A 24,421-nucleotide genomic window follows, 5' to 3' on the forward strand; every position below is an offset into this window, starting at 1 on the left:
TGATAATGAACTGGCTGCATTGTCAAGGTAGCAATGCTTAACTGTGCGCGCATGCGGCGCCGGCGCAATCATTTGAATTTTTTTCTTTCTAACAGAGGAAGAAACTACTCCTTTTAGTCATAAAGATAATCGGAATTCTAAAAGGTTTACCTTTATTTGTGTACATTCACAATAAAAACAAATCTTTTCATTTTCAGTTGAAAACAGTTGAGCTGTGGAAACTGTAATACATGTTTTTCAGGATTCTTTGATGAATACAAAGTAAAAAACAACAACATTTATTTAAAATATAAATGTTTTTTAACAAATATATTTAGTGTCACTTTTAAACAATTTAGTGCATCCTTGCTGAATAAAAGTATAAATTTTCTTAAAATAACATACATTGCTTGAAATAAAGATATTTACACACTAGAAAAGAGGCTGATGATGCATTTGATGGACAGGGATCCATACTAGGATGTTCATTTTAACCGGTTAACCATTAACCGACCGTGAATAATTTTGACTTGATTAATACAATCAGTTAAACGATTTAAAAAGTAATTTATTTATTTATTTATTTTTAGTAATTTATCAAAATATTTAAAAAGGTTTGCTGCATGGTTGAAATACACTACGTGTATAAAAAAAGTGTTTTTTTTTAGAGAGAGAAAAAAACATAAGTCACATTTTATTATTTCATTCAGAAATAGGCCTAATGCCGACACGAAATGTTTACAAACATTATAATAAACACTGTAAACATAGCTAGGCTATTTTAGTTCCCCTCACTCCACAACAAAGCCTTTCAATTAACAGTATTTAGAAAAGAACAAGAATTCAAAATATAAGAAGCTATAGCTAAACGACAAGCCAAAACTAATTCATTTAGGCTAAAACGAAACTGAAACCAACATTGTGTCTCTCATTTGACAAAAAAATTAAATGTTTCCATATTCGCGATGTATTTGAATGCCAAAATATTATTTATTTTGTAGCCTACTTCACTCGCATTCCAATGTCCACGTAAAACAAAATGGTTTGCATAACATCATTCATGGCGGTACGGTGATAACGCTTAACGGCACAGATTTTACTACATATTTAAACTGAGCAGTGTGTTTTTTTCCATATGTTTGACTGACTGTATTTTATTATGATAATGAACTGGCTGCATTGTCAAGGTAGCAATGCTTAACTGTGCGCGCATGCGGCGCCGGCGCAATCATTTGAATTTTTTTCTTTCTAACAGAGGAAGAAACTACTCCTTTTAGTCATAAAGATAATCGGAATTCTAAAAGGTTTACCTTTATTTGTGTACATTCACAATAAAAACAAATCTTTGTGCTTTTGTAAAATAAGCCTAAAGAAAAATAGGATGCCGCTTTCTGCCGTCTGGTTTCCTTTTGCGCAGCACAAAAATGAACTGATACTTTGAATACTAGGCTACTTGTTGCACAGTTTTTCTTTCGTTTTCTTAATTTATTATTTACGTTAAAATATATTTCTCGTCTAGGCCTACTTATCTTTATATATATTTATATTTATATAAATATATATATAAATATTTATATTTATATATATATAGAGGCCTATAGCCTAGCTTTATTATGTTTTTCTCCACTTGCAGAAGCGCTGCAGGTGCGTGATGTGATATGAAGACCATGTGAATCCTCATGTTCTGTTGTTTGCGGCTTTTTGCGCATGTAAAATGAATCCCCGGGTAACAAATGTTAGTATTTTTAAGGGGTCACAGACTTATCCTTTCTAATTTAATTAAATTATAATTTAAAATAATCTTAACGGTTAATAATCGGTTAACGAGCGTCGGTTGTCGGGTTAGGAAAAATAACCAAAATGAACATCCCTAATCCATACAGTCCTTTTAAGGGTGTAAATAGAGGTGGGTTAGTTGGAAATCATATGTGTAATATGGCAATTTTGATTTCTGAAAGCACTGAATCTGACTGTCTGAAATTGTCATTGGTCTGTGGATTCCTTTGAGTGCACTGCAGCAAAAGTTAAAATTGTCTCAACTTTTCTGCATGATGAAGCCCTACTTTAGCAAACTCTTGTGTTTTTCCTCTGAGTGCTCTCTGACATAGCGCCTTCTCTTTCATGAGCACCTGCTTATGTAATCAGGTACATGAATAAAAAAAATGTGGTGAGGCTAAAAACTGAAAGTTAAATAACTTCTTGCCTGTCTGTGTGGCCTTTCTTCTCCAGTGCTGGAGATTGAGAGTTGTGTTATTCCACCCATGCAGTGTTAAGATATACAATCTGTGATCCTCAGCACACCCCAAACCACCTGTCTTTACTGTAGTAAGTGAGGTCAGGCAAGAGTGCGCACACACAGTGAGAGGAAAAAGTGGCCGCATACAAAATAGCAGCACACATTTGCTTTATTTTCCAAGCGAGATACACATACACAGAGTTACGCACATCATTCATGAAAACCACATGCTCCTTTCCCATAATTCCACTATAAAGCCCAGACCCCCTCCATGTTTAAGCAGTTTCTTTTTGATGACTAATCTGTAGCTTACAGAAAAGTCTTGCCTCAGCAACATCTCTGCTGTACTCCCATATGTTTAGTGTTTCACTCAATGAAAAAGACTTTTCTTCTCCTCTTAAACAGGCCTCTGGTTCTAGTTTTCGACGTTTAACTTTACACATGCCTGCTTCATGGTTCATTTGTCCACACATTTATGCTGGGCAGCTTTGATCTCATGAAAGGACTCCAACTCCCATGAGACTTTGCACACCAGTCTATGGCAGATTAATTCAATCCAGCTGTAATGGAAGTGGTTCCCATGAGCCCCTAAAGTGTAGTCCGGTTCCCCACGGCAAGGTGAAATGCAGAGGTTTTATGGAGGTCGTGACTGTGGAACAGGTGCGGGTTGTAATGAGGTGGATGTCTGGTGGGATGGTCACATGGCTTAAATAGACACAAGTGTACAACTGGATGACCCTAACGAAGGAAGGTGGCAAATGGAGAGGGTTGGGAAAGAGGGATCAGGAGAAAGCCATTCTGCTCGGGTTCATCTGTGATCATGGTCCAGATGCACATCTGGGGTCCAGACAGCTAGCCTCGTGTTTTCTGAGCTTTACTTTGCCTCCTGTTTTTGTGATTCTCTCTTCCTCTGTTCTGTGGTTTATTGGTGTTGGGATCATATCTCTCAGGCATTCAAGCTGTGTCATGATAAAGTGTGATGTCTGTGTGTTCGTGTTTATATGTGAGCTAATAAAATAAGACTAGAAGTAAATTTAAGTAATCAACCCTTTTTTTCGGCGTCTTATAAAATAAAAATAACAAGGTTGTTGACAAGATTGCATTTGCATGTGGTGTGTTTTTGTCTAAATTGATGAAAGGCAGAATAAAACTACGGAAGACTAGGAGTAGCACAATTATCGATTTATTAATTAAAAATTGCAAATGTAAATAAAGTAAAATAAAAATAAAATTGCTTCCAAAATAAAAGTTTGTGTTTACATAATACATGTGTGTGTACTGTGTATATATAAATATAAATACACACAAATGCATGTTTATATTTAAGAAATATATGTAATATATGTTTATATTTATAAATGTGTAAGTTATTTATTATAATAATTTATTATTTTGTTTATAAATATGTTTACAAGTAGTCCAAAAATGTAAAAGTTGGTTGCTTGACTATTTTAATATTTATGATTACGTAGATTAATTGGTATTGGAAAACCACCTTTTTTCCCCCAGTTATTTTTATTTTACTTTAACCACAAAGTGACCGTCTTTGTGTCATGGCCAACAACAAATTTTGATTATACAGACATTTATGGATAACTTAGTATCTCAACCCAGGATCGTTCAAGGTTCCTGGAAAAAAAACGGATCTCTAGAGCACATTTACATGACCATAAAGAAATATTTTACACATTATTGTTCCTTGCTCAGGGTTCCATTTTTAGGGTCAGTTTACAATGAGAACAGTTTATGATGATTTGTGCCTCAGCCCTAAATTTTTTTAGGGGGTACTTTGGTAGGTATAATGCACATGTAGAACATCTCAACTTTGAGACTTATCTTAATGTTTTATAAAGCTGAGAAAGTGTGAGTGAGTGCAGTTTATCTTTTTTTTTAATCCCCTCACTCTGGGGTTGAGTATCTAGTTGGGACTAGTTATAGGAACCTGAAATTTTCAATAAATCACTCAAAACAAACAAACAAAAGAAGTTTAAAATGTCCAAGCAACCTTTACTTTACTACTTGAGATGGATTAAGTTAAGTCAAACTCTAGTTTTATCTGTTTTGTTTGGGATTCAGCTTTTAGATATCATTATTTAAGTGTTTTCCCATTTTCCCTCTCAGAGTGTGTCAAAGCAAATATTGTTTTCTAGCATCCTGCCATGAAACTTCTGTATCTCGCTACCTCCCCACCTCTCATTTCTGTGTTCTGCTGTGCGGGTGACAGAAAGAACTGTGGATCTTCTGCAGATGTTGCCATGGAAACCTTAACTACCCCGTTTCACTTTTGACTGTGGGAACACACTGCTCATTTGCTGGATATAAAGGTCGGGTTGAATGTAGAAAGACAGGACAGGAAGTACATGTATGTATATAACCCGATTAGCTCTCTAACTGTTCTTCTTCACTCCCTCTCTCTCTTTCTGATCTAACATAAACACTGTTCTTTCTGTTCCTCATAAAGGTCTTGCTGCAATCTGATGAGATTTTGCTCATTGCGGTAGACAAATATCCGTTTCCACTGCCTGGCTAAACCTGATGTTTTGTTATTCAGATCTTAGCCCTGCATCAATTCCCTCCTTACCCCAGTCATAAACGCCCACTCAGCATTCTCCACACCTGATCTATCATCCTTTACAAAGAAATTATCCACTAAAGCTTCAGCAGGGAGGCCCGTTACTCTCGAGGTGAGAAGTATGAGGCTTCAGCAGCAGCTGTAGGTGGGAGTCCATTTTTAGCAGAGGACACAGATGAGGGACAGGTCAGGTCATTTCCCAGTGGTCATAAATGGAGCCATTAGCAGCCCATTTCAGTTAATATAGACGTAATGAAAACAACATGGCTGCCACACACACACAAACTCCTGTCAATAAATCTACGTCATCTCCCTTTGGTGAATCTGAGTGTGTTAGGATTACGAGGTAAGCACTGCTCTGTGATGGGCTTGATTGCTTGTGCCTCTTGGGAGTTGTCCTCTTTTTCCTGTCATCTCTAAGTGTGTTGGGGGATTTCTTAAGATGAATTATTCTAGATGGGGGCCTGACCCACCCAAATCCTATAACCGCTCTTGTAAAAACCATCAGGGAAACTTATGATTTAGAGATGGTTGGAGATGTTTGTGGATATTAAAGGCTTAATAGTGATTGATGGCTTGTGGCTGGCAGAGCTCATTAGTATTGGATTACACATTTCTCATTAGTGGTGTATTAGGCACATCTAGCTGTCACGGATTGACAAATTATAGGAAGGTTCCACTCCGCTAAGAAACGTCAAACATAAGCCACCAGCCAAATTGTGTAATGGAATCTAAGAATCAATCCCTTGTTTATTTAGTTTTTTGTTCTCAGTTTTTATTTTTACCATTGTGCCCTTGAGCAAGACATTTAACCGTGACAAGAAGAGGTGGGAATTATTTTTTGCACTTCATGATTTAAATAAATTTTGATTCAAGATTCAATTCAACGCATCTCATTGCCTAAATACTGTACTATGACTGTTTCATCACCTGTGAACATGACACCCTGAACAGAATACAGAGTTCTGTCACTCAAATTTATTAAATGAAACTTTATTTTCAGTTTTTGGCTTAATGAAAAGAATAAAATATTAATTTCGGTCACTAAACTTAAAGGGATAGTTCACCAAAAAATGAAATTTCTCTCATCACTTGCCCTTATGTTGTACTAAACCTGTATGAGTTTCTTTCTTCTGTTGAACACAAAATAATATATTTTGAAGAATGTTGGTAACCACACAGTTGACTTATTGACAATATTTTTTTAATCAATGGAAATCAATGGCTAACAGCAACTTTTTGGTTTCCAACATTCTTCAAAATATATTCTTTTGTGTTCAACAGAAGAAAGAAACTCATGCAGGTTTGGAACAACATAAGGGAGAGGAAATTACAGAATTGTAATTTTTTGTTTAACTATCCATTTAATTTCTGTAAGTGTGAACAGGTCTTTACTATAATGCAAAATGACAACTGATTTAAGAAACCGTTGCAGTCATGAGTGAATCTTTTCCTTTCCCCCGAATTGTACTGTACTGTAAGGCACTGGAAAGAATCTACAAAATGACAAATTAGTTGTAATTGGCAATTAGAGAGGATGGATCAGTGTAGACTCTCTCTTGTTACTAGGCATTTTTAGGTATCTTGTTTACATTATAATCTCATTTGCTTCAGCACTGGGGAGTGTTTAACAACATAAAGGTGTTATTGTTTTTCCCTCCAGTAAGAGAAGTTTAGCGCAGTTGCACAGCAGTGAGTAATTTCAGGCCCATTGAACGCTCAGAGCTGTCTTGCGTTAGTGTCTAATATTGTGTAGTTCTGATCCAGGTTCATCCATGTCATCTTGTTCTTCAGATCTTCAGTGAGATAGGCTGGTGTTTATCCCTCATGTCCCATGAAAGAGTTCTTGGACCAGGATGAGTCTTGAGATCGGAAAGCCTCAAAGGCAATGAGTGGCCTCACTTTTTTTTTAATAGAACCAGTGAGGTTCATGTAATCTTAACAAACAGGCAAGCATACACACACACACACACCTTCAGTGCTCTGTTTGGACTGGATAAAAGCCTGAATGCGGTTCTTTCATGTCGGTCCAGTTCAAGCGATCTTTAGCGCCCTTCATTTTCACAAGCAAGGCTTAGACCGGAAAATACACACACACACACACACACACACACACACACACACACACCGGCCGTCCTAACATTCATTTGATCAAACTCTTTTTCTTTCTTTCTCCTTTTCCTTCTTGTCCTCCTCCCCTTTTTTCTTATCCTTCCATCTTATCCCCTGCTCGTTCGTGTCTTTCCTCTTCTCTCACTCTTTCTGTCTGTTTCATGGTCTAAGCTGAGCACAGTGGATAAATCTGCAGGTCTGCTGACAGCTGCCTTTGAGAGAGGCCCACAGAAGGGGGGACGAAAACAGCACAGAGGTGCACAGACGAATAGAGCTTTGATTTTTGAGTTGTTCGAGTCCGTGGACTTGGGCACAGCATTACATTACATTACATCAAATAAAGCTGTCGGCCCAAATGACATAGAATTGTGAGCAAATACCATTTCTTAAGGTCATCTTTATTTCCTGTTTGGTTTGTTTTTAAGTTTGAGAAAGGGATGTGGTTTCTGAAAGGTCAGTTTGCCCTCTAGTTAGTTTTCTTGGTGTCTGGCTGGTCGTCTGTCCTCTCTGCGGTGAGTGCTGCTTAGTCACTTGCTGATCCTTCTCTGGGCGGAACAGTAACACATCAGTCTTTCTCTCACTCTCTCTTTCTCTTCATTTTCCCATGTTCTCGTTCTTTCATTCATCCTTTCTTCCTGCCTGTCTTTGTTTCTGCCTACTTTCCTGCCTGTTTTACTTCCTTCTGTACTTTTTCTTGATGAAATACCATTTCTTAAGGTCATCTTTATTTCCTGTTTGGTTTGTTTTTAAGTTTGAGAAAGGGATGTGGTTTCTGAAAGGTCAGTTTGCCCTCTAGTTAGTTTTCTTGGTGTCTGGCTGGTCGTCTGTCCTCTCTGCGGTGAGTGCTGCTTAGTCACTTGCTGATCCTTCTCTGGGCGGAACAGTAACACATCAGTCTTTCTCTCACTCTCTCTTTCTCTTCATTTTCCCAATGTTCTCGTTCTTTCATTCATCCTTTCTTCCTGCCTGTCTTTGTTTCTGCCTACTTTCCTGCCTGTTTTACTTCCTTCTGTACTTTTTCTTGATGTCTGTACTTTCTTTCTTTGCACTGGAAACTCCTGTCACCAAGACAAATTCCTTGTGTGTGTGTGTGTAAACACACTTGGCAATAAAGCCTTTTCTGATTTCTGATTCTGATTCTTTTCGCCTACCCACTTAATTTTTTACCTTTGTTCCCTCATTCCTATCCACCCAAAAATTTGCCCACTTACATGCTATTCACTTTTTTTCCTTCCTTCCTATGCACGTACTTATCTGCCTACCTTTCTTTATCCCTAACTTCCTTCTTACCTGTCTACCTATCTGCCTACTCACCTTCTTCCTTTTTTACTTCCTTCCAGCCTACCTACATAACAAACTTCCTTCTTTTCTGTCTGCTTTCCTACCTTCCTTCCTGTCTGCCTACCTAACTGACTTGTCATACTTACCTATCTAGCCACCTTTCTTCCTTTCTTCTTTACTTCTTTTTCACCTGTATCTACCTATCTGTCTACCCACCCACCTTCCTTCTTTATTTCCTTTTTACCTACCTACTTAATCTTCTGTCTTGCCTGTCTGCCGATTCCCCTTCCTTCCTTATTTGCTTTCTTCCTGTCTACCTACCTAGCCACCCTCCTTACTTCCTACCAACTTACCTACCTAACTTCCTTCCTTCTGTTCTTCCTCCCTTATTTCCTTCTTACCTACCTACCTATGAGCCCACTTCACTGTCCACCTGTCTTCTTTCTTTCCATCTTTTCCAGTCTTTCATGAGGATATTCTGATTCTCTTTGTCATTGGAGTTGTGATTATCATTCTCCTCACTATGCGCAGGAGATGCATGCTACAGTGGAGGAAGCCCATAGGGCTTTATGCTGGGTGGTGGTGGGGGTCTTTTGTACAGAGGGCCACTCTCTTGAACAGTTTGCCTGAAAAGGGCTCATTCAGTTGAGCAGGACTGTGTCTGCTGCCTCCTCCCTCTCTCTGGCTGTGGATCATTGTCAGGCCTGAAAGGAGCTTTGACCAGTTCCAGACGACTGGTTCTGCACCATAAAACTCCACGCACATTGATAAATGGGCTTGCCCCACAACGTTGTGAATCCATTGGCATATCCAAGGGCATTTTGGGATTGTCAGACAAGGAGGCAGTCAGTAAGTTAAGCAACACAGACGGTGCAAGACAGACAGAAAAAGCAGCCCCGGCACAGTCAAACAGAGAGACAAGCCTACAAGGTCAGGCTGAAAGACAAGCCAGACAGACTGATCACTCATCTGCAGCACAAAAGCTAGCATTGAGCTTATGTGATGGTGTTCTCTACTGTATAGCTGAGCGAAGACTTGTTTATATATGGTTGTTTGTTTCTTTTCATACTGCAGATGTCCATGTTATGGATAGTATGTGATAGGCTCCAAAGATAGCAGTGTATAGGTTTTAAAAAACCTTGCAGCAAAGGGTTTATTATAGAATCTCTGCCTTCACTTTGCACTTAACACCCTCCTCCACTCCACACATGGTCACACTCTGTGAAAGCTGGCTGTGGTTATCACGGTCACCCTTCGCCTGTCCTAGGAGTTTGAAAAATGAATGTGCTTTTGAGTGCTGAACTTGCTGCATTATCCATGAATCCAAGTTACTTTGGAAACCCTGAACTTCCATTTTTCTCTTTACTGCAGGGAGTTCCTCAGCTACCCTGTGCCAAGGCCTTATACAACTATGATGGCAAAGAAGCCGGAGATCTCAAGTTCAGCAAGGGTGACATCATCATCCTGCGCCGACAGGTGGATGAAAACTGGTACCATGGAGAGATGGGCGGAGTCCATGGATTCTTCCCCACCAACTTTGTCCAGGTCATCAAACCTCTCCCACAGCCACCCCCTCAATGTAAGGCCCTGTATGACTTTGAGCTGAAAGACAAGGAGGCTGACAAGGACTGCTTGCCATTTTCAAAGGTGCTGGACATCTACTCACTGTACAGACTTCAACCTTTATCTTTACTCTCTCATTCACATACACCGTCTCCCATCCACAAGTTCAAAAACAAATGGTAACACGTTACCATAAGTTAATGCATTGGGTGTCGTAAACTAACAATGAACATTTTTGCAGCCTTTTTTTAGATTCACCCCATGGTCACTATTCTTACTTTGCATGGAAAATAAGTTCCCTTTTGTATGTTCCACTAAAAATGAGCATAATATAGGTTTGGAAAGACATGAGGGTGAATACTTTTGGGGTGAGCTGTTGGAGAAGCAAAAACATTTTCTGCTGCTTGCAACATAAGTGTTGATCCCCTTGAGTCATTTGTTTTTTGGATAGATTTTTATATATAAAAAAAACAAATGCCTTGCTTTCATTGATGCCTTTTTTTAAACTTTTTAACAACTTGCTGTGAGGGCTTCTGGCTGAATAACAAGGAACCTATTTTTTTCTGTCTGCCCTCAGGATGATATTCTTACTGTGATTCGTCGTGTGGATGAGAACTGGGCGGAAGGCATGCTGGGAGATAAGATTGGCATCTTCCCCATATCTTATGTAGAGGTGAGTCATATCAGTGCATTTAAAATTGTTCCCTGATGTTTTCACGTTTAATGTTTTATATTTAGATTTGTACTCTTCAACTTTTGTCTTGGAAACCTTCAAAATATTCTCCACCCTTTTCAGAGTTTACTCTCAAAAGTATCCTTTGTTGCCATTTTTGTTGCTGTCATGTCCTGTTCATCTGGCCAGTCTTTTATGGGGGTAGAATTGTTGCATTATTCCAAATAAATAGATTATGATCCACAAATAAATGTAAAGAGATTTACAAAAACTTAAACATATTGACAAAAAAAAATAGAATGAGTTCCACAAATACATTTCAGAGTTTCACAAACATTAAAATTCACAAATAAATAAAATGAGATAAAAAAATAAAAAAAACATTCAGAAATACATTGTCACAAACACAACTTTGCCTGCCATTTATTTGTGAATCGCGTCCTGTACATTTGTAGATCGCTGCACGCATTTGTGGATTGCTCACTGTGCATTTGTGGATTTTGAAACATTTCTAGTGTCAAGATGCTGACAATCCACAAATGTATGGACTCCACCCACCGTCTACTCAAGCCAATCAGATAACAGCCACACTTCGCTGACCAATCATAGCACGTTCTCGCTATAACAATCACGTTTTGCTTTACAATCAGGGCGGTCTCTTCCTGAAATAACTTCATTCATAATATGCATTGGCTCAAATAGGAAATACAAGGGCCATAAAAATTGAGACAGTAAAATATGTTTAAATTAGATTTAGTTAGATCATTAGACTGTGTATCAAGCCAAGCCACAGTATATTTTACATGCCTTTGAAAATGCCAGAGAAACAGCACTTTAAATCACGGGTATGGAAACAATGCTATACTGGATACAAACGCGCTATGGAAGCGTCATTAAGGATGGAAAGAAAAGCATCAATAAGTAACTGACTAATAAAACCTCATGATAAACATGCGAGTTTGTTTAATAGGTTAAATTGCTGTCACACAACAGCCAACATAACAGTGTTTTTCTGTGAAGCAGTTTGGATGAGATGGATATGGATATGGATATGAGCAGCTATGTGGATAACGATGTATAGCATTATAAATAATATTTTCAAACATTAATTAAAAGTATTACAAAGTTATTGCCATTGTTTGGGAAGGAAACAATATAGGTGTTTTTTTTTTTAAATGCGTTGCAGGTGTGTTGAATATAAATGTGAGACGAGATATTTATTAGTTAAAACACTTGATCACGCAAAAAATATTTTATATGAATCAGACTTACTAGTTTTGGTTGTAAAAGTTACTTAACAGCATCCAAAGTAGGTTTTTATTTACATTGTCCACTTGCAAAACTCCAGTACTACATGCTGCAGTGATGCTGAGACGGGTACCCAGATGGTCATTTTGGCCCATAATTGATATTATACGTGTTATTATGCCCTATATATTTGTTGCCACGATTGTGCTTTGAAAGGCTAAATAAGCCATGCCTTACATCGTGTCTCTGCTCGCTACATGCTCGCTGCATGCTCGCTGCTTCATCATGTCAGGCCTCGTCCAGAGTAGACAGCATCGCAGTAGATTTCTATTTGCTTTGGACACGTCGCGAGGGTATTACTGATGATGTTCGGGATCTGTGAATGGTCATAAATTGTGTATAATCCTGAGTTTATCCTCATTCACTGATCCTGATGGAAATATAAAGAAGCCTTACACTCCAACAATCTTTTGGAAACAGGGTTTTTTTTAGCCACACAAACAGCACTTCAGTTCAATTTGAATGAAATGTCCATAGAATGCAGTTCCTTACAGGGGTGCAAAATGAATCTGCTCCCGTCCTGGTTGTAAAGCAAAACGTGATTGGTTAATAGCGAGAACGTGCTATGATTGGTCAGCGAAGTGTGGCTGTTATCTGATTGGCTTGAGTAGACGGTGGGTGGAGTCCACGTATTTGTGGATTGGTGTGCATCTTGATGCTAGAAATGTCTCAAAATCCACAAATGCGCCCAGCGATCTACTAATGCACAGGACGCGATTCACAAATAAATGCCAGGCAAAGTTGTGTGTGTAGAATAAAAAGATATTTGTGAATATATTTTTTATTTGCAAGTCTCATTTTTTTATTTGTGAATTTAATTCATGTTTGTGAAACTCTAAGATTTATTTGTGGATCTCATTCTATTTATTTTGTGAATATGTTTGGTTTTTGTTAATCGCTTTGCATTTATTTGTGATTTATCATCTATTTATTTGGAATAATGCAACAATTCTACCCCCATAGTCTTTCACCCCCGACCATTTCTTTGTTTCTGCTCTTGTTGAAACACGCATCTCTTTAAGCATTCAGATCTCTGAGATCCTTCAAATTGTTGCTAATTATTTGAGCTGTATTAAACCCTCATCAGCCTTTTCATTTTTCTGACGCAGATCTCAAAACACGAACAGCCTTGTCTTTAAGCACTGCTCCCTTGAATCACTTAACCTCAAACAAGCATAGGCACAATTATCATGGCCAAATTCACATGTTGCAGCAGCTTACATCTCACAACACCTCATGTCCCTCCTCCCATAAACATAGGCAAAAACCTTTATGAACCCTGGCAGAGCCAGCCATGTGTCTAACCTGTGAGAAAAAATAACCATCAAAAGACATTCAAAAATAGCTTCTGTCAGAATGGTGCTGCTTGAATTGCATCTCTCTCACGCAGATTGAGAGAACGATGGAATGGAGGCTTTGAGCTTACACAAAAGCCCTGGCAATTTTCTCTAAACCACTTTTTCCAAGTGAATGCTTTTGAGAAAGTAATCTCTGATACCGGTGACATCAAAAGTGACATTCAGAGAAAATGTTTTTCTGTTCCCATGTCACTTTCTGCCACCATAAATTAATATGTTTTCAAAGAGTGACTTGGAAATGGAATCAGGCACATGTCTCTCTTAGTGGCTGTCTACCCACCCCCACAAAAGCAGTATGGTAGTGATCTCACACAGCTCTGACAGTGTGTGCACGCATCTATGTGTAGCCATTCAATCACATCTGAACAGAGTGGACCGTGAAATCCTGTAAATACAGAATGATAAGGAAAAAACAAAATCAAACCTGCTTTAAAACCCAGCAACACAACTGTAGCTGTATAACTTTACAACAGCAACACTGCTTTAACAAAAAAGCAAAACAGCAAGACTTATTTGACATCAAAACCAAAATTTAAAAAATGCAGTCTAATCGCTCTCGGAGTACTTTGATGTCACACAAAGAACTGTCTGTGCAGTGCTGCTTCAAGTCCAACACCTGTGTTTTATTAGGAGATGCACAACAGTTCTTCTGTGGCTTTATAGGTAATATTTTCACGTACACAATTTAGCAAAATCAGACAATATTGTGTCTAATATATACCACAATATTGACTTCTTATTATTGAATTGTTATAAATATCACATTTGCAACTGGTCAGTGTTCAAAAAATGCTGGGAAATCACTTCATGTAGCCCTACAAGAGTGATTACTGATCAACTGTCTGAAAAAAAAGAAAGTCACATTTTAGAGAAGAAACAAATCACCCACTGACTTTCAAAGCTGCTACATAGTAACGACTTTCTACTTCTAGGACCTTGATAGAAATGTAGTGGAGTGAAAAGTACAATATTTGTCTTTCAAATGTAGTGAAGTTAAAGTCATAAGTTTCCAGAAAAAATAATACTCAAGTAAAGTACCGATACTCAAAAAGCATACTTAAGTACAATACTTAAGTAAATGTACTTAGTTACTGTCCGCCTCTGCATCTATGTAAGGGATAGTCAACGGCTAGCCTTTAATGCACGACGTGGAGGCAAAGAACCACGCCTCCGCGAAGTGCGTTAAAATCCTTTAATGCATTGCTAGCCGTTGATTATCGCGCTTATTCCATGGTCTTTTGCCAAGTTATAGACAAGTTAAAACTTGTATTGCTCTTTGCAGCACAATATTTGACCGAATGGGAAAAATGACAGTTATTTCCGACAGCTATGGCTCGTTAGCTCTAGCATTCTGCCTGCTTCAAATCAGACACAGAGATGAAATAGTGCGGTAAGACCACATTTATTTGAATGAATTATAGCATGTATTTCAGTTAATTATCGATCGATTGAGAGAGAGAGAGAGGGAGAGATGACAGTTGTGTGTCAGTTACCTGCTTGCTGTGTCTGCACGTCTCTCTCTGTACTAAACAATTACTTATCAACAGATAAAAAATGTTTTATCACCTCGTTGCTGGGGAATATAATGTAGCGATCTAGTATCTATCTTTTATTTTAGTAATAAAAATCGCAGTGGAAGCGTTGACAACAAGTTTATGTGTGTGTGCAGCACAATCTGCGATTTCCCTCCTCTCTCTCTCTCTCTCTCTCTCTCTCTCTCTCTCTCTCTCTCTCTCTCTCTCTCTCTCTGTATGTGTGCGCGAGCGAATGATGTGTGTTGGTTAGTGTGCATCAATTAAAGCAGCGCATTAATATAGAACGGTGATTAAACTGACTTGGAACTACCTGTGCATTAAACTTTTTTTACTGCATACCTGCCAGCCAATCAGAATCCAGTATTCAGACAGACCATGGAATAAGCACTATTTAATGTCTGCCTGAGTTTGCAAGGGTAACACTGACATATGTTGAGGTGATCTTGAAGTTTTATTACATTTTATTACCGTTGTTCATGTTAGGTGAATCATATGACGTTACCGCTTGTTTTCATTCTAGGATTTGCTGTAGCTTAAGGTCTAGTATTATTTGTTGTACTAGTCAAAAGTTTGAGGACACCTGATTCTTCATAAGAAACCAAACATTTGACTGGTGCTGATCCCACATGGTTTTTTTTTTTTAGCATGATGTCTAATTTTCTTGCCAATGTACGCATCTCATTGTTTAATTTATTAATATTTTCACAAATAATATTACGTATGAATAAATGAATCCATTCAAAGACTGCACCTAAGCACTCTACAGCTGTATTCAGTATCTATAGCAGCATTTAATCAGTCTTCATCGTGACCTAGATCAGTGCGTGTTTAGGTGAAGTCTGTGTAGGGTTCTTCATGTGATCGGCTGCTCTCATTTGTGTAGAAAGTGAGGCGGTTGCTCGGGGTGATGGGTGTTGCTCTGTCATTAGCTGGAGACTTTCTGTTCACCTGCCTTTGATTTCAGTTTCACATGAAATCAGACATGGCCTGCAGTCTCATCACACCCACCGCCCCACATACTGTACACTGAGTCTTTAAACTCTTCCGTCACTTTTTACTCATCTCTTCTTGCTTGACACTTTTTTCCCTGTTGTAGACGGTGAATGTAGCCACATTTAGATTATGCAGATCCAATATTCTCTCATTAAGTCAACTAAATGGCTATTATGTACAGTATGTCTTTTTTCTCTTTTCAGTTTGTTGATTAAAGATTCATTACATTTAAAGAAAGTGTGAGAAATGTGGCCTAGCAGTTAATTCACATGCATATTGAGTGCTCATATGGGCTTTGTGTGTCGCAACATTTCCAAAAGTCCAAAATTAGATACAATAATGATAATATGTGCTGTGAAGTATTATTTCTGTTCACACTCTCTTCTACTTTCAGTTTAACAGTGCAGCACGACAACTTATAGAACTGGACAAGCCATCTGAAGGTGGAGGAGACTCCAGTGAAGGACCGTCCTCCTCTTCCTCTGGCCCCCAGGCCAACGGCTCCCAGAAAGCCACTGGGGAGAAGAAGAACAGTAAGAAGCGTCACTCCTTCACCTCTCTGACTATGTCCCATAAGCCCTGCCTGGCCCCTCCACCCCAGAGACACTCCATGGAGATCAGTGGCCCGGTTCTGATCAGCTCCTCCAACCCTACAGCAGCGGCCCGGATCGGAGAGCTCAGCGGAGGCCTGTCCTCCAGCGCACCTTCACAGGTGAGAGATGATGAATGTATTGACACTCATGCAGCATATCAGAGCACCATATAGCCTTGTGATGGATAGAGAGATTTGGTGATGGGGAAACTCTCTGCATGTTATATATAGATTAGTACTCGTACTGAGTGGACATAATTTCTCACTGAGGATGAGCTTCTCAGCTGTATCCATGGTTACACAGCCTGATAAGTTCACATGCACTCACACACACACACACACACACACACACTCCCAGTACAGCAGAATCTGCACAGATGTATTTAAAGATAGACTGAAGAAAGTTTGGCTCAAATCTGACACCCTCTTAATGCCTTAATTTGCCTTAGAGACATCTTGAAGTCTAGTTACAAAACATATGTGACATGAACACCTAAAACAAGTCTTTCTCATATGCTTGGAGAAGTTTGTCTTGATAGGCTAATGTGAATTAGTGTTGTTTTTGGCGGCCTGTTTTAATTTTAATTTTAGTCTAGTCTTTGTGTGAAGCTGTCATTTTAGTTTTTATTAGTTTTAGTCACGTTCATACTCTTTTTAGTCTAGTCAAGTTTTAGTCAACTAAAAGTCTGAGCATTTTAGTCTTATTTTAGTCAGAATTATCCATGACTATTTTCGTCTAGTTTTAGTCTACGAAAATTGTATTTTAGTCTCTTTTTAGTAATGCACAAAGAGTAAAAAAATAAAAATAAAATAAACATACCTAATGCAGAAAAGCCGCCTCTTTTTCTGAATTGCGTTGATGACCACTATCTTTCACAATTTTCATGTCATAGTTCAGATGCGGGCAGGGCCTCGGGCCTGTTTTAGGCTTCTTCTTATTTTTATATTTTAGACGTCCATCAATTAGTGATGAAAAACGATTGCCACTCTGGTGGAAACAACATGAGACTGAGCTACCGCGACTGTCAAGAGCGGCTCGACGGTGTTTAGTGTCCAGCAGCAGCAGCATGTATGGTGCGTGCCGTCAGCGCAGCTGAAGAGTTCTGCGTTCAAATGCATGCAATAGGCTTAAGTTTGGCGCAAAGCACCGGCACAAGTAATTACCATAAATGCGTCAGGGGGAAACAGTAGGGAGATATGTGAATTATTTACTAATAAACTAGTGTTTTCTGAGTCGGTGTGGCAAGGATGAAGTTGTCGATCCTGACTCGCCATCTCCTCATTAGACGCGCCTTTAGAGAGAAGTGCATCTTTACAGATTATGATCATAATGAAAGAGTTTTTGTTTTTGATTTGTTTTATTTCGTTAAGTAGTAATTTAAAGCTTTCTATAGATATATTTATCATGTCTGTGAGGCATGTATTTGCTGAGTTTCTTCCTGTTGAAGACGAGACGGCAGAAAGCGCATCATGATTGATTTCTTTATTTTATAAAAGCACAAGGTTTTGTTGTATCCACTGAAAAAAAATGCAAGTGATCGCGCTGGCGTCTCTATGTCCTGCAAAGCACGCTTCAGCTTCCACTCTCTGCAGAAACTATTGGATACAGCACACATTTATCTAGGTTTAACGTTCAAACATTGTTATATGCTTGAACTGTTTTATAACTATAGATTTTATTTTCATCAAGTCGTGATGATTTGAGAAGGCTAAATTGATCAAGCATATGCTCACTGTCTGTCGCTGGCCGCTTGGTCATTACTTTAAATGCGTAACGTTAATTAGGCTATGTGAGTGCTGCTCATGTCTGAAAATAATATATGAAAAACAAAATTATTTTACATAAAAACATTAGGCTATAGCTTATATTTATTTAGTAAATTTTAAAATTAATGTAAAAACTCAAATGAATTGTAAAACTTAAAGTAATTTCTTTAAATTGTGTTCAGCATGGTGGGCCGCATTTGAATTCGTGACGGGCCGGGGGCTGAGAACCACTGCCTTATAGACTCAAGAATACATCCATTCCAGACACGACGGAAGACGCTCTGATTTGAATTTACAACATTTATTTTACCAACCAAACATGTTAGAAGGACACACACATAAATTTAAATAAAGACGAACCCCAGCTGGCCAGTCATCGGTCCCTTTCTCTGTGTCAGACTTAGCTTTGTTTGGTTTAAGTCTTCTAAATAATGCTGCGAGTGGGGCTTGAGGAAGTGACGTCGCCTGCGTCTGCACAGTGCAACCTGATGCAGCCCCTGAAGTGAGACACAGGAAACAGAAATACTGCAAAATAATAATAATAACGCGACTAAACGAGATGAAATAACGTTATAACATTTCGTTTCGTCTCGTTTTGGTCAACGAAAATGAAGAGACATTTTAACATAGTTTTTATTTTGTAAACCACATTTTGTCTCGTTTTTATTCGTCAACAATCGTCATCGTCACATGACCAGCATTTTCGTTGCGTCTCGTCTCGTTTTCGTCACGTGATAAAGGTTCGTTAACGACGATATTTAGTCATAATTTTCGTTGACGAAAGCAACACTAATGTGAATGCTGTTCAAATTTACCCATTTATCCATTCTTTTTTTAGGTGCCATTATTGATAGTATGCTTGGTTATGGTATGGTTAGTATGATTTATTTCAGGGGAAAAAAAATTTAATTGTAGGGCTGGGTAATGTAGCTGAAAATTTTTTTTTATTATTATTTTTAACCATTTTGATAATATTCTATACATTTTCTCAGTCTCAATTCTCCATCTCTTACTCTCAATATTCTATAATGCTCACCAGTGCTGCTTTAATTTGATCAAAAAAATACAGTAACTGTACAAAAATACATTATACTGCTGTTCTGTAAGTATTAAAGTTTAAAATAACAGCATTTAAGATAGATACTACAACTTTTAACTCAATTTAATGTGTCCTTTCTTAATAAAAGTTTTTATTTCTTTAAAATAAAACAGAATTTTCAACTGTTGTGTATGTATTTGCTCTGACATGGTTTAAAAGGGTGAGTTTTATTTATTTTGTTCTTTGTGCTCTTATTCAGAGAAACCATCAGTTCAACAAATGTTTATTTTTAAGAACTAAACCAGTAAGCCCCCCCCTTACTATAGTGTGACTGTTGCAGTTGCTTGATCTTTCTCTTTGGAGTGTTACAAGCTGATTGTGCATAGATAAGATCCCTGAAGTTGCAAAGACTAAAGTCTCAAAACCAAAGAGATATTCTTTATCAAAGTTAAGACTCTGTCACGCCCCCCTAAAATGGCTCGTTCTAAAATGCCCCCACATACCTACCTCACTATGTGGAAATATTTGCATAATGCCGCCCAAATGTTCATGCAAAGAAAGAAGGCGTGGTTTCAGTAACCGCAGTTAGTGTTGAAGCAGCCATGTCAGGGAGACGCTGAAAGCAAAAGCACTTTATTTGGCCTTCTGAAAGTAGATGCATTTAGGAATCTTGAAGGTTACTTACAACAGAACAGCAATGCATTTTATGGACAACCGCAGAGAGAGAGAGTGCGAGAAAGAGTGAGAGAGAGAGAGGGGGTGACATCACAAACACATACCAGCTTCATCACTGTGTCTGTCACGCGACTCTGTTCCCCTTTCGGGCTCTGTCTTTACATTTATTTTGAAAGATGAAGCTCGCGATTATGGTAAGGGGCGTTATATTTTTGACGAGTGCTTGCGGTGTTCGGCCAATCACAATTCACTGGGTCAGCTGGCCAATCAGAGCAGACTGCGCTTGTCGGAAGGAGGGACTTTGTAGAAAACGAAGCGTTTGAGAGAGGCGGGGCATAGAGGACCTACAATAATGTACAGTATTTGAAAAATAATGTGTTTTTTGAACATTAAAGCATGTCAACATATTCTGTTACACCAAATACACAAAACAATGATCTTTAAAAAAGCATCATATGACCCCTTTAAATCACAAATGGTGGAATTTGTCAGACAGCTACAAATGATATCTTGAAGGGAAAGAAAGCGAACATCGCGTCAGACATCCTGCCCACACTCCAGAGCTCTGATGCTTGTCCTCACCAGCTTACTGTTCTCTCCTGTTCTGTCAGCAGTTACTCTCTCTCATTCCACACAGTCCAACATGCTGTCCGACCGTTTGAGACCACTGATGCGTGACAGCGCTCCACCACATCAGACACTCCCCCAGCACTTGCTCACAGAGTTCACTGCAGCAATCCTGGAATGACAGTAACTCATGACAGGCAGCTGTTCTACTGGTTGCCGAGCAATGCGGTCTCTTAGGAGATGGTAGACAGACATGTCATTTCATGTGGATGTTCTGCTGTGGAGGGGGGCTCTAAGAAACTTCCAGGAATGTGACTTTCCCCCCTCTACTTTACACTCGCTTTAATTTGTTTTGTTTTTATAATTTTCATCTGATTTAAAGATGTTTTTGGAGTCATTGAGTGTCAGGTTGTTTTGCTAAGGATGAAATTAAAAAACTGAATAAAACTGTAAAAATACTAACTACTAAACTACTAAAACCAGGGTTGCTGCTGGCTAAATGGGTACCCTAAGCAGGATTGTATTGTTGTGCTACCCCTCCCACAAATATTATGGAAGTAAAAAAACAAAACAAAAAAAAAACACCTACTGTAGGGGTCAAAATAGAAATGTAATAAAATATAAAAGTAAATAAATGAATAATTTGTATTATTTACAAATTACAATTGTAGCTCAGACAGTTACCTATGGCTATGACTTTATTAATACAGTTGTCTGATTGATTTTATAGTCTCAAGCATTCAGAAATCAAGCAAAAGAAAATTAAGCAGTTTTACTATGATAAAACCATGGTTAATTTTTGTAAGGGTTGTGATGTCCACATGTTTTTTGTTGAAGAAATTATAGAGGCTGTATCATATAGCAAAAAGGTTGCCAAAAATTAAAGATTGAATTAATAAAGAAGTGGATATTTGAATTAAATGTTTGGTCAATAGCCTATTAAACAAGGATTTGATTGTCCTGTAAGTGTAGCAGCAGCAATTGCCAGGCCTTTTGCTCCCTTTGCAGTCATTTGTAATAACATGTAATGTACATAAATTGTTTTTTTTGTATTAACCTACATGATGTTTTTTAACAGTGTTATTCGATGAAACCATATAATTATTAATTAACCAATCATGATTGCCTCAGTGTTTTTATATAATGCATTTTAAGTCATTTTAAAGGCTATTGTTGGCTTAGGTCTGTTTTTATAAACACAAAAACATTATCTTAATACTTCTTTGTAAATTATTATAATATAAATTATAAAACCATGGTTAATTTGCAGTTACCATGGCTACACGTACGATGATTTTTGGTTTTATTCGTGTCAGGCCTTTTGCTCCCTTTGCAGTCATTTGTAATAACATGTAATGTACATAAATTGTTTTTTTTGTATTAACCTACATGATGTTTTTTAACAGTGTTATTCGATGAAACCATATAATTATTAATTAACCAATCATGATTGCCTCAGTGTTTTTATATAATGCATTTTAAGTCATTTTAAAGGCTATTGTTGGCTTAGGTCTGTTCTTATAAACACAAAAACATTATCTTAATACTTCTTTGTAAATTATTATAATATAAATTATAAAACCATGGTTAATTTGCAGTTACCATGGCTACACGTACGATGATTTTTGGTTTTATTCGTGTTAACACCATGGCTAATTTTCGTAAGGGAACATGGAAACTCAGAGAGAATATTAGATGCGTTGGTGGTGGTGAAATTATTTCCGACATTAAAACATGTTATTAACATCAACAGCCAAAAAAAGTTTCACAGGATTATGAATGTGCCTGAAAGTGATGCACAGGCTTCGTTTTCACTTTTTTTTCCTTTTTCTTTTCTCGGCACCGGATTGCTGATGTCTCTTCACAGGCATAGTTGTCCATCAATGATCATTTGCATTCAGCCGCAAACATGAGGTGCGAGCGGTCACAGGTGCGGATGCGGGAATGGTGCGTCACGTTTTTTTTTTTTCTTTTGAGCAACTGTCTGGGATGGTGCCCTATGCAAACGGCGTACTCTGCGTATAGGGAGCGGCGGTACTGACTAAAACTAATACTTATCGCTTAAAATGTGAAAGCTAGTCAGATCCATGGCCTAGCATATTCCATGTTTGGCTTTGATGCCTTTGTGGTAAAGGCAATCTAACAAGTCTTATCTGGCATTAGTACAATAGCAAAGCCTAGACAGGGTGTGCAGAAAAGTGGCAGTATAGACATTTATAATCTAAGAAAGTTCTATTTCAAATAAATGGTATTCTTTTAAGTTTTTTATTCATCAAAGAATCCTGAAAAAATTATCACTGTTTTAACAAAAATATTAAGCAGCACAACCATTTTCAACATTGATAATAAAAAAAAAAGTTTCTTGAGTACCAAATCAGCATATTAGAATGATTTCTAATAAAATAGAAAATAGTTGTTTTTTAATCAAATAAATGCAGCCTTAGTGAGCATAAGATACTTAGTTTATATGTTTTGTTTTGTACATAAATGGTAAAGTTTGTGACCGTATACAAACACGAGAAGTATTTCTAAGAGGCCTTGCGCCCCTAGTTGCTGTGACCTGAAACTGTCGGAGAACAAAACTTGAAGTGGAAGAAATTCTCTAATTGTTGAACTGATATCTCCTCACTTCTCTTGTTTGTATTAGACTTTCTTTGCAGGTGAATTTGATAGTATAAGAAGCACACTGCTAACTGGAAATTTGTTTCTCCCTGATGTTAGTCCCATTAATGTCATCACCTGCCCAAGAACCTCTCTGGAGTCCTCTTCTGTGGGACAAAACACTGAAGACACAACAGAAGACACATTATACCTCTGTCGTCTTAGTTTCGGCCTGTCTGTATGCTCTTGGATCCATTTTCGTGTTCATAAAGGAGCGGTTGAGACGGGGTGTTGTGAAAGCTGACCCCGATTCAGTGTTTTATGAGAGTCAATACTTGGTGCAGAGGAAGCATGTGTGGTGGCTTTAGCGAACATGTGTTAATGCTTTAAGAATGTGAGACAGTTCCTCAAGCAACAGAATTCGTCATCATGTGTTAATATGAAACCAGCACAGTGTTTTGTAATCACACCTAGCGAGTATATTTACACAAGACACCAGTCCATTTCCTGCATGTGTAACCAGAATATTTATCATCTGCACTCTGTTTATGAGTCTATAATTGGACAAAAAAAATTTTTTGTCCCAGTTTTTCCTTTACTTTTTCATACTGCAGCATATTGTTTCATTAATTTTTTTATGCATCATACTTGCCGTCTTCTTTTTTTCACCAGTAATGTTGTCAGGCAACCAAACAAGAGCAAAACACAATGACAGTTGATCTGTTGTTTTTGTCATCTAGTACTATGAATATAGGCATCTCTCTCTCTCTCTCTCTCTCTCTCTCTCTCTCTCTCTCTCATTCTTGCTCCCTTTTTGTTCCTCTCTTGCATGCCCACGTTTTCTCTCTCACACTCTTTTTAACATTCCTATCTAGGCGTTTTAGCGCTAATAATTATCCAGAACTCATAAAAGCCTATTTGAGCCTGTAAAGTGATCCCCCTCCTATGTGGCAGCAGTTATGCCCTTTTATGAGAGTGATGTATCGATTTTCATGATTTTTGTGACACATTTAGAATATATGAACCACAGACTTATTGCTTTCTCATATATTTCTGGTTTGAGGGAAAGAGGCCATTTGGAAGGATGAGGATGTTTGAAGTGATGAAAGAGAGTAAGAAGCATAGGCGGCTTTTACATTCGCTTTTTGCCATGGCTGATTTTGTCCCAACTGCTTTATGAAACACAGCAGGGATGCGTCTCTAATTACCGAACAGGAGTTTTCATTTCATTAGTGTGTGTTTTAATGTTTTGCTGAGTAGTCATGGCGGTTGCCATTAGTGGCAGAAAACGACAGCAGCAATGTTCACTTCAGCCCACAGCTTTCAGACATAACCTCCAAGTTTCTATCTTAAAAAACTAAATCACAGAACAAAATGCAAATATGTTCCTGTTATTGATATAGATCTTAAAGCTGCAACTTTTATGTAATAAAGTAGTAAAAATTTGAATGTCACTCTTGACATTGACAAATGCACCACAGTTTGATGAGACAAAATCCCAGGACTGACAGTGGCAGATGTAGGAATGAAGTTATCAAATTAAAAAAAAATTTTTTTTTGCACATTTCAG

General features: G+C 38.0%; 1 protein-coding gene across 1 annotated transcript in view; it reads left to right on the top strand.

Annotated features, from left to right (window-relative positions):
* The window catches only part of LOC107597452 (E3 ubiquitin-protein ligase SH3RF1-like), a 56,992-nt gene that overhangs the window by 18,122 nt on the left and 14,449 nt on the right, over positions 1-24,421 (top strand). The window contains 3 exon segments of the mRNA XM_016288516.1: positions 9,552-9,827; positions 10,321-10,416; positions 16,005-16,322. Coding sequence (XP_016144002.1) covers positions 9,552-9,827; positions 10,321-10,416; positions 16,005-16,322 — 690 coding nt within the window.

This window comes from Sinocyclocheilus grahami, unplaced genomic scaffold (genome assembly GCF_001515645.1).
Source record: "Sinocyclocheilus grahami isolate Dianchi unplaced genomic scaffold, SAMN03320097.WGS_v1.1 scaffold232.1, whole genome shotgun sequence".
NCBI lineage: Eukaryota > Metazoa > Chordata > Actinopteri > Cypriniformes > Cyprinidae > Sinocyclocheilus > Sinocyclocheilus grahami.